The sequence below is a fragment of the Anticarsia gemmatalis genome, chromosome 17 (assembly GCF_050436995.1).
Source record: "Anticarsia gemmatalis isolate Benzon Research Colony breed Stoneville strain chromosome 17, ilAntGemm2 primary, whole genome shotgun sequence".
Taxonomy (NCBI): domain Eukaryota; kingdom Metazoa; phylum Arthropoda; class Insecta; order Lepidoptera; family Erebidae; genus Anticarsia; species Anticarsia gemmatalis.
In genome coordinates this window covers 5,117,036-5,136,884 of record NC_134761.1, presented here as the reverse complement: position 1 = coordinate 5,136,884, position 19,849 = coordinate 5,117,036, and the positions used below count along the sequence as shown (strand labels likewise).

General features: G+C 36.6%; 1 protein-coding gene across 1 annotated transcript; it reads left to right on the top strand.

Moving 5' to 3' along the window:
* The first annotated feature begins 1,122 nt into the window (after positions 1 to 1,122).
* LOC142979778 (growth arrest-specific protein 1 homolog) lies at positions 1,123 to 19,400 on the top strand. Its single transcript, XM_076124942.1, has 3 exons — positions 1,123 to 1,471; positions 11,872 to 12,105; positions 16,029 to 19,400. The coding sequence occupies exons 2-3, from the start codon at positions 11,875 to 11,877 to the stop codon at positions 16,509 to 16,511; spliced, it is 714 nt and encodes a 237-aa protein (XP_075981057.1). The 5' UTR covers positions 1,123 to 1,471; positions 11,872 to 11,874; the 3' UTR covers positions 16,512 to 19,400.
* The last annotated feature ends 449 nt before the right edge of the window (positions 19,401 to 19,849 follow it).

Here is a 19,849-nt window from a genome sequence, read left to right as displayed (position 1 = left end):
AACAAATATTAGTTCCGTAAAGAAATCAAACCCAGGATACCAGCGCAATCAATCATAGTCATCACCTAAACCACTACTCATTGCGTAAGTATGTACCTACCTACCTACCCTACGGATGTGGACATCACGTGTTTGAAAAGTCTTTATTAAAGAGAGCCGACAAGTGAGTAACTACTGAGCTACGTTTTCATAATCTACCAACTTCTACTTACCTTAATAATCATAAAAGAATAAAGCACGAATCTATTCTTGTTACCAACTTATTACTGTAGCAAACGAACACAGAAAGCGATCCAGGATTACGACTACAATTATTTCATCCACACTTAAACACGTAATCTGTTGTTTATAAAGCGACGCTGTAAGCATGAAATCATTCCGATACTCGGAGCCGGCCCATAACAACTCAATCAACGCAATTTTAAAATAAACTTTTTTTATGCCGTACACAAACACTGACCGCCTTGAACAAAAAATATTCCTCGGCGAAGGTCTTAATAATGACTTTCTCGAGAACTTGTTACATATATCCAACAGATCAAAAGACGTATGTCCAGTTTTATGATGTTAGACGAAATTGAATCGTATTCTAGACGGCGTAAGAGCTTATTGTATATTTCTGTGCAGAAGGAAGAATCATCGGATGTAATATCTACTCAAAATATACCATGAAAGTACTCATACACTCACCTGTTAAACCATACTTACACTTGAATACCTACTTATTTTCTGGAGTTAGGTAGGTGTAATTAAATCGTAAAGTATAGTTTCCTGAATTCTATTATTTATTTAAGTTACCTTCCTACCTTTTTAATAACTTCTAACATGTAATAAAATAATACAACAATAAGTGTGTCATTTCAATAGTTGAAAATACGCACAGTGCAACTGTAGACGCATTCACACGCATTCAAAAGTTTCAGCTAATCATTCATCTAAGTACAACCTATTCGATAGAGTCGAAGACAGTTTACTTATTTGAAATCGGACTTGCCCGGCCGGTACCGTGCCGGTAGAATAAAATAAAATAAAAATGCAACAAGTCTATTTCGTTCAGTGAGCCACGTTTATTCCAAAGAGACATAAGAGGTGGGAGTGGGGACGGGACGGGAAGAAGATATGAAGCTGTCATCTGGCGGAGCGGCGGGCGCTCTGCCCAGTGCCTCTACTACACAACTCAATCGAAGGCGCGCGCGCGACTCGAACGAACGTACTCACGCACTCGGTCTCGCCTCCCGCATAAACAACGCAACCAATACAAATTCTGAAATCGTACAAAAGTTAGCTCGCAAGCCAAGTTGGTAAATAAAACTTTACGTGCAAATACAAGATGATAGTGATGGTTTATCGTGACGTTGCTGTACAGTGATATTTTTGTGGAAGATCGTAAAAGTTTAACAAAAACAGGAGTTCTAAACTTTCCAATGAACACGAGCCATGTGACTACGGCGAGAGCGGCGAAGCAAGATTTGTACGTGCATTTATCTTATTTTAACTTTATTGTAACGTTACTAATAATAGTCGAACGATGGAATTGCTTGTTAACTTATTCACTTTATACTAATACGTTACACTGAATTGTTTTATTACAAGGAGTCAATTCCGCCTACGACTTTATATTTTTTGATTATGTTTATTTCATCTATCGCTTTAATTTCCATAAATTAGTGCATGTTTTCAATAAATTTTATAAGTTTACAAATCTGCACTGGAATGCAAATCTATAAACCAATAATAACAGCGATGTTATGAATGAAGTAATAGTAGTAAAATAGATGTCAGTAATGAATTGATTATATTATTTACCGTAAGATTTAAGGTCACGCATGTCATGATTTATACAATGAATGCGATACGTAGCACCAATAATAGGGATCGCAAGTTAATTCATCGCATAGTAAAACACATTAGCATAATCGTGATGTAGCATAGAAATAACTCAATTGATCAAGTAAGTGATGAAGGCAGGCTGGACAGTATTGTCCTCGCCTTTCCCGTGGCCTTAGTTGTAGCACGAACGTGGACAGAACTAATGAGATGGTCTATTAAATGTTTGACGTAAATATATCATTTGACGCATAACATCGACATTATTCCTCATGTCAAGTGGTTGCTAGTGGACACATTACTCCTTGAATGGAATATTGATGATTCGGAAGTGTATTTTGTGAAACAGCATCTGTTATTAGTAATAGAATACCATTCTAGTGATTAAGATACATATTGTCCATTTAATATTCGCCAAAATGACAAAAGTACAAGAAGAAGACCAATAAAAACGCAAATTGGATAGTTAAATGTCCTATCAATAACAAGAATAAAACCTTGGCCGACTGAACGCTACCGCCTATTAGATGAAGTACAGTCAAATCAAAGTAGGAACCATTCTCATCATCCTGTTCTAGAAGATTACATTGAAGGTGACAAATAGCCAGCAGCGTATGAATTAGTCATTACATGTCAATTTTCCAATCTAGACGGACGCACGTTCCTTACATAAAGCTATATCAACGCCTCGGTTGATTTATTGCTCTACGTTGCCCATAGTAATATTCGCCTTCCCTCCTTGTCGGCTAGGTAGAGCCCGCATTCAATAGTGAAAACAAAATCCAGCGTACGCGACAACAATAGCAATTTGTTGTGTTATTTTTGCCAGTCTTGTATCTCTTGTATTTAAAGTTCATTAGACATGTTCATACTTCATAGAGCGTCTGTCTATATCAACATTTAGGTCTAATGATCCGTTTGGCCTTTACGTTTATAATTTTACACATTTGCGACATTTAACTTAACGAGGGCATTTGGTGGCTATACGTCTATACTAAAGAACTCTATTACTACATGCAATTAGCCGCCAATTAGTAACAAAAACTATTTCAAGGAGTCTGCAAGCGGTTATAAAACTTCAATAAGGCACAATTTGTAACGCAGGTTGCTCAAAGCAACAGTCTTGGTCCTATTATAAATACACAATACAAAAATGTCAGCGTAAACCGTTGTCGGCTTAAAAAGGTATTTTATTTAACGACCGAAACGTCTCGCAAGTTTCGCAGAACGGGTGGCGAGCGGAAAATTATGATAATTTAGTTTTAGGTATTCGACAATAGACAAGCGATGGCAGACAGCATATTTTAGAATACTAATATTCCAATATTAGAGATAAAAGCGTAGGCGTGCATAGAAAATCTCGACGCAGTTTTAAACAAATGATGCTACAAAAGAAACAAATATTTGGGAAAACCTATATTGAAACTTCTTCATTTTAATATGAGAACATTTGTTTCGATGGCTTATTGGCTAAATTAATGAAACCTGGAAATCGACAGAGGTTACACAAGACTGACATTAGTCTGAAACTGAAATACTGATATACAATAAGCAAATTGTATTTAGAAATTCGTAGTATATCAGCGCGGACAAAATGTGGAAATGACAAATAGGGAAAAAGACGGTTCATGTTTGTATAAAATACCCTTGGAAATGTTTATTTTTCCGTTCATGGAACGATAGAAATTGGATAGCTTCAGCAGCATCAGATGTCTCTAATCTATGTTTACCTTCGTAATTAACAGAATGACTGGTGTTCAACAATATCACGTTACGGAGCGTGCGTTATCTGAAGATTAATGTCAGACACAGCACTTTTCTTCTCTTCTTAGTGATGTTTACACAAGCCTTTATATGATTTGATAGTGACATGAGATGACACGGAGCATCTTCGCTGGCCACGTGCCTGAATAAAAGTTATTTATATTTGAAAGAAATAGGCTTAAAGGAAAACTCGTGTACGTAAAATGAGAAATTTTTAGTACATTTGAGTACCATATACCTACATAAGGACCAGAGGGTCCTCTTATTGACCGGATTTAAAAGTAAATCCAGAAAAATATTTAAGTTTTCACAATTACAATTTTTTTCTTACAATTTACCGAGTGGGTTTTTTACAAAGCCCATAAAACGAAAAGCGTTAACTTGTTATTCCAAAATTGCCACAACCAGAAAATTTTATAGCTATGGATTCATATAAAGAATGAAGAAAACTGAATTAAATTTATTCGGACCGGTTCTTTTATGAAATTGTTAAAAGAGATGTAAAAAATATAATGGATAAAATAAAAATTATATTTACGAGGTGTCTTGTTGCGAAACGGTAACACGTTTGAGCGGTTACGAGCGCTTTATCGGTGGCGTTACCAAAACCGATCGCGGTATATTCGTACGTTGTTTTCATTTTGGTCACGATTGCGAGTGATCCATATACATACTTGATTTGCTTCCACATTACCGTGGTGTTTGGAAACAAAAAACGTGGACGACGCATATAACTATTCTGACCCTTGCAGCTGCAGACCACATGTCTTAAATTTGTCTCCCGAACTAACCTTTTTCATGATTTATGAGCGCACAACATGTTGCATTCTAGCTAACCAATCTGTAGATTCTTTCAGTCTCGACGTTAGTTAAGTCGTATGTCGTGTATCTTGCATTCGGCAACGTTTAATAAAAACTTGGCATTTTTTTAGGCATACTGTCAAGTTTTCTTTCGGGTACTTAAACTTGTAAAGAAATCAACAATAGGACGCGTCGTGTCTTCAATAACGAAATAGTAGCTAATGTGTTTTTATTTGAACGCACTACTGGATAATTATAATAAAGTGTTAGAGTTGCTACCTGCGGCCCTTTGACTGTCCTGTCGAGTTGCTACTGTTCACTTTTTTTCTCCCGTGTCGAAGAGATCAAGCGAAACTTACCTGCGTAAAATGTCTATCGAGATGTTTTTTATTGTTGAGCTTATGCAAGGTTTGAATAAGCTGTTTTTGTTCTTTATTCAGTCTTTCAGCTAAAAAATGGTTCTTATTTTCTATAAAGTGTACGGTTGGGTTTTTATCTTATGTCCAAGAGATTTCCACTTTTAAAGGCTTTATTACCGAAACACTGTTATCCTTTTCGTGTTAACCGTTTGTGTTCTACACGCGAACTTGCATCTGCCAATAAATAAGTGGTCGTTGTTTCAACATTGTTGCATCAAATGAAGAGCTTTCGTATGTTTGTATATTTTTTGTATGGATGCAAAAACATCGGCTCAAGTGGACCAGTTGAGCCGGACGTCCTCTCGATTGGAGCCAATCGGTTTGTTTCCGTTCGTATTTTAACAACAAACTTAAGGGACAAAGATTGCATCTCAAAATAGGATGCTAGTTTAAGATATTCTATTTGGTAAACCGATTTCAAGCCTATTCCGTGTATACAAGTAAATTGTTTTCAAGTGTCTTTGCCAATTTGAGCGTTAAAGATCTCGCTTGCATTTGAGTCATAAGTCTCGGAATAAGAGATGGAGCTCTCAAATATAAAGCCATTTGTATATTACGACCATAACATATATTTAAGAGCTGGTATTAGGAGTATATTTATGTGATATATGCAGAGGTAACTCGAGATTTGTGTGAAGCTGAGCTCCTATAGAGTCACCCGCATATTCCACCCTGGAGTACTCGAGTCTGTTATCGCGGGGTAACTACATCACAACATCACACATCGTCTTTCAAACAAGATAAATATTATTACTACTTCAAGAAGGCAATCAATGGTATAAATTAATTACAGGAATGATTTGATGACAATCGATAAAGCCTAGTTTTTAGACCAAAAGCTGACTAAAACGTAGAGGTCACAGCAAATATTAATAGCAAATCTAAGCTAAACTTAAAAAAAAACATTTTTTTATTTGAAATGAAAAGCATCCTTGAGAAAGCAGACTGGTACATGACTTGTTTTTAACATAGTATGGGAGTAAAACAGCCTGCAAGAGCAAACATACGAACAAGAAACACAATAGTAAAATTGTAATTTAAGATAAGAGTATGAATATAATTATATAGTAGCTATAGTGACGCAGTTCTTAGTAATAGTTGAAGGTATTGGAATGCTAGCCGCTTCAGGGAACGCATGGCAACAGGACACCAACCGTGCCGTATAAAAATGCACCAACACAACGTGTACAGATAACGTTTGAGTACGACTATGTACTGCAACGACGCGGAGCAATGCTGTGTTACAGAAACTTATTAATAAGTATGTGCAGGACTGTGCATATTGAGTACTTTGAATGACATACAATATGATGTTCTTTTCTAAGTATTTGTTCAACAGATTCTTAAACACGCAAGTACTATTAAGGATACAATTGAAGTATAGATATCACAATGGTACTTACTATTGTCATAACTTCTATTCAGGAAAAGTAACAGGAAAACAAAACAAGCATTCATTATAATATCTCTAATTGAAGTGTTGTTATTAAACGGTCGGTATCTTAACAACTAGTTACTATCTTCCAAGGGCTAGCGATCGTTAATCGAGTTGAACAAACAATTCGCGATAACCTCATTATGATTGTTACAAAAGATTTTACACAATGACATTGAGACGCAGACTGTATTGTAGATAATAACGAGACTGGCGCAAATTATGAAATGATTCAAAGATCAAACGACTATCGTATTTTAAGACGACCCTTTAATGTAACATTAATTTAACTGTGGATATAGAATATGTATAAAAAACGCAGCTTAATTTCAAGGACTAGTTTAATCGAGTTTCAGTTAAATTGCTTGCTTTAGAAGTTTAGAATATTAATAGACATAACATAATCTTGTCTATCCTACCAGCGTACTTCCAATCGGGTACGGTCATAATGTTATTTCGTTTCGAAACATTAAACTAATGAACCCGAATGAGTAAGAAACTGATCAAGTGTGAAATATGCAGGGCTCATTCGCAATATTGCTACATTAAACAATCTGAGCGAGCAGTACTGAAGTTATTTGACACTTTAAGTGGCCTGCAGTACATTCTAAGATAAATTCGCGTGGGTCATTCAAGAGGTTGAGATAACACGTACATCGGAAACGAGCGGTAAAACATTATCTATATCATTTGTTTCCTCGTAATTAGTCCACATTATATTGCGTAAGTTGTAACGTTTAGTGTGATTTTAGTTTATGAGCCACTAAACGGAGATAAATAAGATTATTGAATGAGTAGAGCTCAGTTTTATTATGTGTAGGTGTTGAAATTAAAGTGTTGTTGTATAGCGCTACTATACTTTGATGCGATGTACACGATGTAGAAGAAATTTTTACATGCTTGCTACTTATAGCCCGATTGATAAATTAATAGGGACAACGACAACAAAGTAATTTCAACTATTTTATTTGACCCCTGAAGAGGAACCTGGTCTGCGGAATCAATTGGAATACTATAATTGGGAAGTTTGTAGGAATAAAAATATCTGCAAACAATTAAATCTGTTAATCTGAAAGTGACCCTACCGAAAACTCTACATTTATTTTTGCTTTAAAGGCGCCGCGAAGACAAAATCTTTTGGGCAGAAATTTGTAATTTAAGATTTCATCAACAGTTCTTGATGGGATGCAAAATCCCTTGCCCACCTTGGCAACGTTTTACAGGGCTGTGGTATTAAGGCACCTTTCCGTCAGCCCAGAATCAGGACAGTAGTAGGTCATACTTAACTTTTTACTTTACTATGCACATTAAATTCTCAAAGATATAATTTTAATCATATCTTCGAACATAAGACAAACACGATTGTAGAATAATTAGTTGAATCTATACTAATATAATAAAGCTGAAGAGTTTGTTTGTTTGTTTGTTTGTTTGTTTGTTTGAACGCGCTAATCTCAGGAACTGCTGGTCCAATTTGAAAAATTCTTTCACTGTTAGATAGCCCATTTATCGAGGAAGGCTATAGGCTATATATCATCACGCTACGACCATTAGGAGCGAAGTAGTAACGAAAAATGTTACAAAAACGGATAAAATTCCCATTCTCTCTTACGTGACGCAAGCGAAGTTGCGCGGGTCAGCTAGTGTTACATATTTATTGTTATGTATTTGCTCGCGTGTTCAGCTGTGTTTCGCAAATTAGCATGTTACATGTTTTTCACATCAACACGATTTATGTAAATACAGAGTTCATACACAGATAACATTTATGTATTCAGTATTGCGTTTCTTTATCTTAGCATTACGTCTCCCCACAACAACATAGGTACCTACTTACTTTTTAAACATATCTAGTTCATAATGTATTTCAAGAAAAACTTGCTATTTTTCTGTCGCGTATAAAATTTTAAATAATGTTTGTTCCGAGATTTGCGGTTTATATCTAAGAATAGAGGTTTATTGCTCGTTTGTTTCGTGTGTATCGTAAAAATGTGGGAAAAGTTGTAAAACACGCACATCCGCTGTTTCTTTTTGATAAAACTGCTGTTTTTCTTTTATCTGGTTTGTATCAAAGTGGACAAGCACTTCGTGCAATCCTTATTACAAGGATTGCACGAAGTGCTACTCTTAGTACGAGTCAATTAGGAAGATAGCACGCATTGTCAAAGCACATATTATAACACCATTTCCTTTTTTCTAAAGAAGAAAAATTAAATTATGCTCGTTTTCGTTTTTATCTCTAAGAATCCAAATTTTAAACTTATTTTTACGTTATTGACGATTTTCATGGGAAAGTACAGTAGGCTCAAAACCCAATACATCCTCATCCCAAAAACAAATACATACAATGCTTTAATAACTTAATATTTTGTAGATATAAGTGCAGGTGTATTCAAGTTTAGAAAGTGGTTTAATACGATCGTTTATATTCGAACAGAACACGTGAGACGAGTCCGCCGCAGCGGATCCCTGCACCGGCTATCGTAAATCAGTGTGTACTACACATCGGTTTTCGACACATACACTCTATATCATTACTCTGTATATCATAATAATAAATCAACTTGTAAGCCTAGTTTAAAGCCGGTCAAATATAAAGAAAATTAACTTGTAGAAAGCATTGCAACCATGATAGTCAGAATGTACTGTTGCTATCTTGAGTTATCAAGTTTCCTTCCCAATTAATCAGCCAGTGAAAGAATCAATTTTGACTTTTGGTTCACTATCAATAATTAGAATTCTCAGAACTAGTGTTTATCAACATATTTTTCACGGAATTAAACAGTGACCTAAATAGAATTCGACTGCAAAACATTTACACGACCGCTGCAGCTAGCAAACTTTATAAGCGTTAATAAATACCAAACTAACATGTCGTACAAGGCCTGGCTGGAGGATATAAATGTAAGTAAACGATACAACTAGGTCTAAATAGAATTCGTTCGCACAACTAAGTTAGGCCGTGTTTATTTATGCTGTCTTTGCCGAGCAAATTTAGTTTTCAGGGAATTCCTTAAGTAAACTGGAATTCCAAAAGGTTTAGAACATGTTACTCAGTAGCTGTTTGTCCACGTCGTTGGCGCCTAACGACATGCAATAATGAGCTGCGCGGGAACACGTCTTGTTTGCACTCCTGGTTAGTGGTTAGAGCGGCGCGCGCGCAACCATGCCACATCGTTTATGCTAAAACGTCTTACTACAACATTCTTTCTACTTGTAAGTAGAGTCATTTACTCTACAATTGTAACGCTTTTTACTTGAACTGGGATTTAAAATAAATAAAGAACCTAAAAGCATTTTCTTTGATTGATGATAATCGCAATAATAAAGTAGATAAAGCCCCGAACCACAACACGTCTTTTAGCTCTACGTAAAGTCGAAATTAGTTGTCCGTAGTCGTTTATTGGTCACAGTAACATACATGACACGGTACATATTCACGTGTATATTCTGTGGCTCGGCCGTTGAGTTTGTTGACTGTGTGCGAGCAATTGCTAAGCGCTTTTCACACCTGCCTGCTAACCGCTCGCCGTTTGGATTACGTCTGTAGATATGTCGCAGCGATGCCTTTCTCGGATCTCGATTGTAACCGTCGCCGTCGGCTTGGTTTGTTGCCAAACAGACATTTTGTTGAGTTTTCAAGTTAAGCTATCTCACTGGCATGCCTCACGACTTTACATTCGAGTTACATTGACGTTTGATTTTATCTACAGCATGGTTACACCATTACTTCTTTTCATTGTCGTTGAAGACACAATCTCTTCTTGAATCTTTTTGCCTTCTGCTGAATTGTATTTGTTCGTCAGTAATGTTTGAATCAAGTGCAATGAATGCGCTATTATGGCAGTGCTACTTTAGTTGACATTTTGTCGCGTCTGTTCCTTGCACTGCAATTGACAAAGTAGCTTTTGTTTCGCACATGAATTTCAGAATTAACGAAACCAAATAAATATAACATGTTATGTTGTTAGTCAAGTTCTTGTAGATCTACGTTTTGTAATACCTAATTAATTTGTAAGATAAGTATGAGAAGGTACTAGGGACGTGACTTATTTATTATTAAAAGCCCACAGAAATTCAACTTTCTTATAAGATGAATGATACTCGAAATAATTTTCAACGTCTCTACCAAGAATCAGGAGCGTCAAGATCCTAAAAAACCAACTACAACTTTCGAATTGTCGCGCTAAGCGCAAGTTAAATATTGAACTTGATTGTAATTCTATTAAGTAATTCAATTACCAAAGCAAACAGCTCACGCAGAGCTTTGGATTGCTACGCTTATCTGTGGCGGCTACTGTGACGTGCTTGTGCCTTATTTGTATGTAAATAAGGGTTATGTTGAGCAGGTAACGATTGTTATTGTAATGTAACACTCGGCTCCCGCGTTGTGAGTGGTGGACATCTTAAGTTGTCAGTTTGTTTTCTTTTTGCATCGGAGACTCTTCAGCGGACGACGACCTTTATGCTCTTGTCTATCTTGTAGGGTTGTCTAGTCTATATAGATTTTGTTAGTGTATAGATGGTTCCGTCTGAGATGTTTCTGAGAATTTCTTGTATAAAATGTAATTTGTGCTATATAGTCAAAATATTGGTAGATTGCACTAAAACGATGACATTCAGTATTCCGATTCTTGATGAACCACGGATTCAAATATTTTTTTTTTTTTTATCTAGCCTATTTCTGTGTCCCACTGCTGAGCAAAGGCCTCTCCCCTAGACTTCTAGTCCCCTCGGTCGCTTGCTGCTTCCGGCCAATCTTCCAGGAACGCGTCTATGTCGTCCCGCCATCTCCGTTTGGGCCTTCCCCGTTGCCGCCGACCATCTTGTGGCACCCACTTCAAATAAATTATCTTTTTTAAATTATATTGGCTGCAAAGTTAAGCGTATTATGATAAAAGTTGGATGCCTTTACGGGCATTCGATTATATTATTATCTCTTGATTACCAACCCTATCTCAATGTTACGGTAAATGTGTAAGTTAGTAGCGAGTGACGAGTGGACGTGACGCGATTCTGTTTGTTTACGAACGTCGTAGTCTTCCGAGAACACGCCGAACATGTCCGAACAATGCCGAACATCGCCGGAGACGGTCGGAGATGACCTGCGCCAGCGCATGCACACCTTTCGTCTTACGGCTCAATAATCCGAACGTTACTACTTTACCGGTACATTGTACTCGGATATAAAGGCAAACTAAGTTGTAAAGGAGGAAAGGCGCCTTGTTACGGCATTGTTGCAATGCATTCTGCATAATATTAGCAATGTTACTGTTGTCTACTTATGTCTATAAATTTTTAGTTCTAGACGAGAAAGTTCTAACTTGTGATATACATAAAGGTTTCTCCTATTTATCTCCAGAATTACTGAATATTCATTATCAATTATATTTTTGCGTCCTTTTCATTGTATTTCTTAGCTTTAGTTTGTAATGAAAAAAATAGCTACTTGTATTGAACAACTCAGATTACGCATAACCATAACTTGCAGCGTTTGATGCTTTGCAATTTCTTAATGCATTAGCTAATAATCATGACATATTCATTGATTAATAGAATATAAGCTTACAGTATCACCAATTCACTTACTATGACATTTGTCTTATCAATATTGTTTGGTCGCAGGTGATGTGGGTGTTCGCGGCGTTGCTAGCCGCGTGCGCAGCGGCGGTGGGCGCGATGTCGTGCGCGGAGGCTCGCACGCGCTGCGCCTACCGCACCGGCTGCGGCGCCGCGCTCGGCAACTACATGATGATGTGCGAGTCTGTCCTCACGGAGCCGGTCAAGACCTGCACCAGGGAGTGCGGTAACGCCTTGATAGCGTTGACGTCCACTGAAGAGGGCAAAGAGCTCATGAATGTAAGTATTTCTTGGCTTTTTCTGAAAGCCGCAGTGAAAACCATTTTTAATTGTATGTGCTGAAAATGATAAGTAACCCGTAGAAAACTAGACAAGACGCAGATCAATTATATCTATAGAACCTGGACCGCTTATGGTAGAGTTTAAAATTACTAGGGACGTTTACTTTCGGGAATTTTCATGAAAAGCTAATTTTGTAAAGTAATCAAAGTATTAATAAGATTCTGATAAAACCATTTTGTATATTATTCACTCGTATTTCTCTTTATGAGGTGACTGAAATGTTGGTCGTATTAAACCGACATACTTTGGCCAGCTTCCAGCCATAAAGTGTACAATTTAACGATCAAATTAGTATATTATGTAGTGACAACTTGGCACTAATGTGTATCCTTCCTCAATTTAACAAAAACATATGAGATCAATCTAGTGAAAGAATGTTATGTATTATTGAGTGGCGATTTCTATCGATTTGTGGTCTTACCTGACAAAACGTAGATCCGGAGTTAGTCATAAAACTATAAGAGTCATAAATTTATTGTCAAACAACTTTCAACGCGATTGTAGAGTCGAACAATTTATTGCGACTTTCATCATGAATGTGCATAAACATGCTTCAGAATAATAAAACGATCAATTGTTAGGTAAAGATATCTCTTGATCTGCATAAAGAAGTAATATAAATCTTACTTGAGTGCTGTTAGCTAGTGCTTACTAATGGGAATGTGAGATCGTTTGCAATTGTAACAATCCGTCCACGGCTTGCAATCATCACTATTTATAAACTGCAATGTTCTTCGATTGAGTATTCAGACTAGCTACCAACTTGTCACAATTACTCTTCATATAACAGCTGTTTACAGCTTACGCCTCACTCAATTGAGCAACGGCAATTAAGTTAAGAACTGCAGTTACGTCCCAGGGTGTAGGGATGGAAGGTCATACTTAGTTGGTCGGTATATAGGTGTAGCAGACGCCCCGCAATAAAATCTAATTTAGACGTGGTGGGCAGATTTGTCCGACACGACGGCCGACCGTATGAGGGTCGCGGTTGACGACCTCGTCTCCATATACGGATAACTTGGTGCCGCTGGTGCGTGCTACTTAGCTACTACTAACTCTGTATACTTGCAAAAATATTGAGATTTTGTGGAAACTGCAACATTTGAGATAACCATAACTTAAACTTGTAGCAAGTATTTTTTTCAAGCGACTCTATTCCTGAAATTTTTACTTTTTTGAAGCAGAAACTTGCCAATTTGGGAAAACATGCAACTAAATCAATTTTGTTTATTGTTTAGCGATGGAAATTAGGCTCAGACTGCCATAAGTCAATTGGCAAATATGTCAATAATCGAGATCCTAAAACAGAGCCGTGAGAAATAGCTAAAGTATGCGGTTTACTCACGTTCTAAACACGTGATAAACAAATCTGGCAATTTTGGATTTATTGTTGTTTGTCTGAGCTTAACTACTGTTGTTTACGTCAAAGAAACTGCAGGAAAGTCTATTTGAAAACTCGTCTGCAGTAAGACGGGTTCAAACAGGCGTTGTTTGAAAAGAAGTAAAGTGGCTGATGTAGCGTGGGAGTAGAGATTGGTTACTGTTTATGCACAATTTTGATCTTTCAATTAACACAACTCTGATAAATGCACTTAGACATTTAGAGGTGAATCCAATTGTGCTTATAAGGGAAGACGGGTTCTATAAATTGACGTTAAATGTCTTTCGAATGCCCTCCATCATAAATGTCAGTTTGCAGTAGTTTACATTAGACGGTGAGATGAAAACGGCAGTATGTTTTACGTTATTTCCTTAAATAATTCGTAAGCCCGTTATTATAAGCCTGGCTTATAACAGATCTTCCTAAATGTCGGGATCATTATAAATTATGTTTTCATATCTTTATTTATTTATTACCGTCATAAAAACAATTCTTGCAATCAACTGATTATCGTTTAAGGTGTTTACTCGTAGTTATCTATAAATACAAGTAAGAATAGGTACCAAGTGTGTAAAAGCAATTATCTATATTGTGCTTGTATGAATGCAACAATGTAACTAATCATTCGTTTGAAAACTACCACAATTATACAATCATCTTTGATAAATAGGAGCTAACTAGCAAAATACATATATGTAATTGAATGGAAAATTTATTAACAACTAGATAGATTTTTATGAACATCTTGTTAGAGTCTTGCGAAGGACCTTAGCGAAAATTGGAATTTCCAATTAAGGTAGCATTTTCTTAAAACATAAGTTGTATTTTAATATCACTACAAAGTACAACATATGTTCTTACAGGTCATATACACTAACAAGAAATTAATATTAAACCATAAAACTACTATTGCGCTAAATAATAAACAATTCAATGGTACGGAAAGGGACAACAAAAACCTTTGACTAGTGACAATGTGAGACCTCCCCGGTGGCACGGCGGCGCAGGTGCTCACATCGACAGTCAGGAACAGAGAGAAAACATTCATTACACCTTATTTCAACTTATTTACATCGTGCAGTCGTGCATACTCATCGCGTTTTTAAATGTAAAAGAACTTCGAATTAAATAATCATTAAGTTTTGCACACGCGTTTACTCAAGACAGCTGAATTGTTTTATATAATGTAGGTCGGTATGTAGGCACTATCGCATTCTATAACGTGGTCAGTACTGCATAGATAAAGCGGTAATGCTGTAAACTGGTCCACCCTTTAATTATATCGTTGTACTGAGTGTGATTACCAGTACTTTGTTGGGCAATGTGTATCGAAAGGCAGAGCAAAGTGCGGCCGCGTACAGCCTTGAGATTTGACGTCTTGATCGGGACCTACCGCAGCGTCGACTCTGTGCAGGTGTTGCCTCTCTCACAAAAAACTAAGCGTAACACGGCGGCCGTGTCTTCATTAATCCGGACTAGATATCCGGTAAATTGACCTTAAATTTGAGACCATGTCGAATCTTGCCTTTGCTCTCAACTATAACTAACTGCCAGGTCCGAGGACGATACCCTCGCTCAATCCATTCACTATGCCATTTTATATTACCATGTCTTGTTCCTATGCCCTTTATGATATTATATGTATGTACTTCTTGATATTTCATTGTAAATTGCGGTGATAATATTCATTTAAATACATAAACATTATCTCCGTAGGCCAGAGAATAATCATAAGTTACCGCAGTAAGCTTAACTAATGGGCCGTCTATTTAAAGTGAATTAATGCTCACGAATAAACCGACGTATAATAAATTTCACAAATCACAGCTATGTTGTGATAGTGGATAGATTCCGGAATGTTTAGTGTCGTAAAAATATTTTACGAACGTGGAACGTTATTATTATGCGCTATGGACCGCGAGAATTTATGAGTTTCCCTAAAACTTTATTACATTGAATTATTAATAGATTGTCCAGCAGGTATATAAGGCGTTTTACCTCGATGCATGAATGCAGTTCGTAACATACTAAGTGCGCAGACAACTCATACAAGTTAAATTATTTCTGTTAAGTATACAAGGTATCTAAATGGTTCTCGTACTCTTTAGTTTATCGCGTATAAGGCTATAATCCTAAATAGAGTTGCGATTGCAAATGGCTTAAGTACATTTAGCTTATGTATGATTATAGTGTTCTTGCTTGAGTGTGGACACTTTCTAGATTGAAATGGTTGTCAATATACTATAATTGCGTCGTAAAGTAAACAAATGCCCCTCTGTTAATTATTTCTGCGTAGAAAAGTATATTGTATCAACGTTTTCCTTTAACAACAATTCTTAGGTTTGCTTTTGTCGGTACTGATTTAATGTATTTACATTTTCTTAGGTCTACAAAATGAATTAAATTGTTCTGTATTTGTCAATTTTGTCCAGGAAAGACTGTTAAAAAGTAACTAACTTTATTTTATTATTTGTTGCAGTGTGAATGTGAGGACGAGTTTTGCATGGAGACCAAGCAGCGCATCGACGTGTGCAGACCTCAAGTGTTGAACGGAACAGCTAATGCGACTTCATCGTGCAGTCTCTCACAACTTATCTGCATCGCCGACGCTCAATGCGCCACTGCCCTAGATTACTACCATAAGAACTGCAAATCTCTGTTCACACGTCGGGGAACAAAGTGCTCCAATAGATGCCGAAACTCTATACAAATATTGAGGAAGCAGGAGAAAGCGGCTGCCTTGACGGCGTGCCAATGTGATGGCAACGACTACAGGTGTGCGAGAACACAGGACAACCTAGCGAGGTTCTGCTTCCACAAGATGAAGAACCACACGAGGAGTCACCAGCGACACGGTGAGAGGCACGACAAGAAAGTGCCCCTCGAACCTTACAACGCAGCGAGCTTCATTCAAGTGTCGGTGCTTGTTATATTTATGTGTAGCTTCAGTTTCGTCACGTGATATAGAGTTTCTGAATAGGTCAGAGGATCGCCTCTAGCTATAGTATAGACTTTGTTAGAACACTGCCAGATAAGAGACTAATTGTGTGAACATTATGTAGTGTTTAAGCTAGTGAATTTATATTTATTACAATTACCTACTTTAGGTAAGGAAGTAGAAGTAATAATTATATCTGTAAGTGTAAATAAATTGTAAAAACAGTATTAGTTAACTAATGAGTAACGTGAGGAAATTCAAGGGTAATTATAAATTGGTACACTAACAAAATATTGATTTAAACTATTGTATTAATATATGAGTGGATGTGTGTAGTGCAGCGCCGCCCACGGGCGCATGCGCAGGCGTCGCTATAAATACTGCGGCGCCGGTGGTCCGGTGACAAATGCTGGGCTGTTCCCGATGTGGCGCCTCGCCGATTGATCTAACGACTGTTCCGGTAACGCACCATCATCTATGTATTTACGTCAAAGCGAACTTCCTCTGTCCCTCTCTATAACCTCCTACACGTAGAGGATAAAAAATAACACGAGAAAACCGTGCGAGATGTGTAATCGTGGATTAGGGAAGTGGCTGATCTAATGACACAGTCGTAGCTAAATCCGGTGGACGACACTAATCGCCCCCTGTGATGTAGGGCGTCGGTTAACGTTTTACAAATATGCGGCACGGGATGCCACTACTCTTTTTCAGAGCGTCTTTTGATTCTTTTCTTTGACATCCGTTTGAAATAGTGTGTTTTATTTTTTAGTAGATTTGTAGCTTCGTGAGATAAATGTATCTTCGTGTTATATTTAGAGTCGGAGCAATTAGTAGTAATGTCATTAATAAATTGTCGACTTGTGGAATAGTAGGTTAATAGAGTCGGTGTGAGCGATCGAGTCATTTTATTTTTGGTAAGCCTCGAGACAACTGGCTAGCGACTTGATGGATCGCGCTCCTTGTATGAACATTACATAAATTAAAAGTAAGCAAAAAGTCCATATTATGCTATCAAATTTTTGCTTATTCTTACATCACATTACGCTGGCAATTGAGATATCTTGGCTTCGGCGCTCAACTTTGGCATTTAATATCTCATTTAAATTGCTAAAAACGTACGGAGAACTTGTAAATTTGTGCGAATGTATGTGAGTATTGAGAAGCGTCGGTGCTGGGTACTTGGTACGATGTCAGTCGCTCGGTAATCAAGAGGTGGGAACCGGTCCGCGGCCCCGCTCGCCCGCTCACACCAGATCAAATCAGACCAATGTGAATGAAATACTTGCGTTTGCTTCTTCAAAGAATACTACGAAAGTAAACTCCTTCAAAGGGACAGTCTTCTCCGTGATAGATAACTATATCCTCGAAGACGCCGTAAATTAAATTGATAACTGGATTGCGTGTGACTTGAGGATGTAGGTAATTTACGTTTAATGTAAATTTAGAAGCAATAAAGGATAATAATGAATTCCTAATAATATAGAGACAGCAGGAATTGTATTGAAATTTGATGAAATTAAAGAATCGTTTATTTCAGGGCATCAAAATGCTCAAGTTATACTAAAATATATTGCGCAGGATAGGCACATTTGTCACCGGAGTAGTACTAGGAAAGAATTTCAAATAAATGCTATTTAAATTCTTTGGTCGTATGCATATATCTATCAGTGTCAAAATTTGCTTCAGTCAATAAAGACTTGGTAATGTTTTTCGCAAACGTGTAGTTTAGTACGACTAGCAGGTACCTGGTGCTCGCCGCGCGTCTGTCGCGGACATGCGGCATAAGTTTGCGTCACACTCATATATCTTCTCATACAAGTGTCATCGTACACTTTGTATGCATCTCGCAAACGTTCGCTTACTAATGTTTCGTCGCCCGAATCATGTCCTTATGCATAATGCAACGCCATGATAATACCATGGACACGAACATGCGCGCAGGCATTTATTCCACTTTGTACGATTTTAACTTCGAAATCATACACATGCGACATGAATGATTCGTTCAAAAACGTGTACACGTTTCGTTAGTAGGGCCGTGTGAATTTGCAATCGTTTGTAAGCAATTTGCAAGTACAAATGTTTGCTTTTTATAATATTTGCTGGTAATTCTGACGCAGTTATTATGTTAGTTATACGAATTAGTAACTTCGAATGGTTTGTCAAGACTAGTGAAATAGTCCAATTATTTGGTTGTATGTATACTCTAACGTCATAGTGCCTCAATACTATTGTATCTAGGTGTTACGTCTTAACTAGAATATTGTAGATTCTATTAGCATCTAATTTCACGATGTCACGGTGTTTGGTATTTGGCATTTACTTTATATTTGACATTCAAATACCCAGGTATCTACGATTTAAAAAACGCTCTTCTCATTCTAGTTTACTCTATTATGATTTAGCGATTCTAAATGTATCTACGTTTGTCTGAAATAAAATGATTTCAGTTTCCCGAAACAAAAATAACACCGTGTACAATCTTGTATTTGTATGTGTTCATTAGTAAGTACATGAATATGTTTGTGTGTGCGCGTGAGTGTGTATGTGCGTGTGTGTTAACAATAGAACACAATGTTTCCATTTGTGTTGTTTAGGATTAGAAGGTAAATAATTACTTAGTACAGAGTAAGTGAAGAAACTCATTAACCACAGTTTACCAAAGTGAGATTATTAGACTAGTGCAACGAATGTAAATATTACTTAGAAAGTAGTTTAGTTCTAGGTTATTACATTGTTTTAGCTATGAAAATTCGTACAAAGTATTTTAGATTAAAAATAATTTATTGAATTACATAAAATTTTAGTTGGTAATAAGAATTGTTGTATTTTGTTTCGTTTTGTACAATTATTTTAAGGATTTTAATTGTATTTATTTTACAAAATTGCAATAAATTTTCTGTTTTCTAACTCTTGTATTTTTGTTATCCCTTGTTTTTTAAATATGTGAGCGAAGATAATTTACCAAATACATTTATTTTCAGGTATATTTTTTAACCTAGACTTTAAATGAAGGACAGAGTAATGTTTGATCATGAAGCCTAAATTATCTACTATAGTCGACTAAAAAGTAACTGACGAATTGAAAAGGTCTTTTTGATCTCAATTAAAACAAGAAAATAAAATGAAACAATTGTAAATCGCAGGTATAACTAAAATGTATGTATGATTTGCCTTAATTACAAAAATAATTAAGCTAAGATTTTGTTGTTAATAATCGGAATTAGTTCTGGTCAAATCATTAGCAACATTATACAATGTAAAAAAGTAAATGAGGTTGGTAATTACTTTCGAAAAACTATCGTAAAAAGCTTAATTACACAGAGTTTGTAATTAAAGCGAGAGTCGGTAGGTCTGTG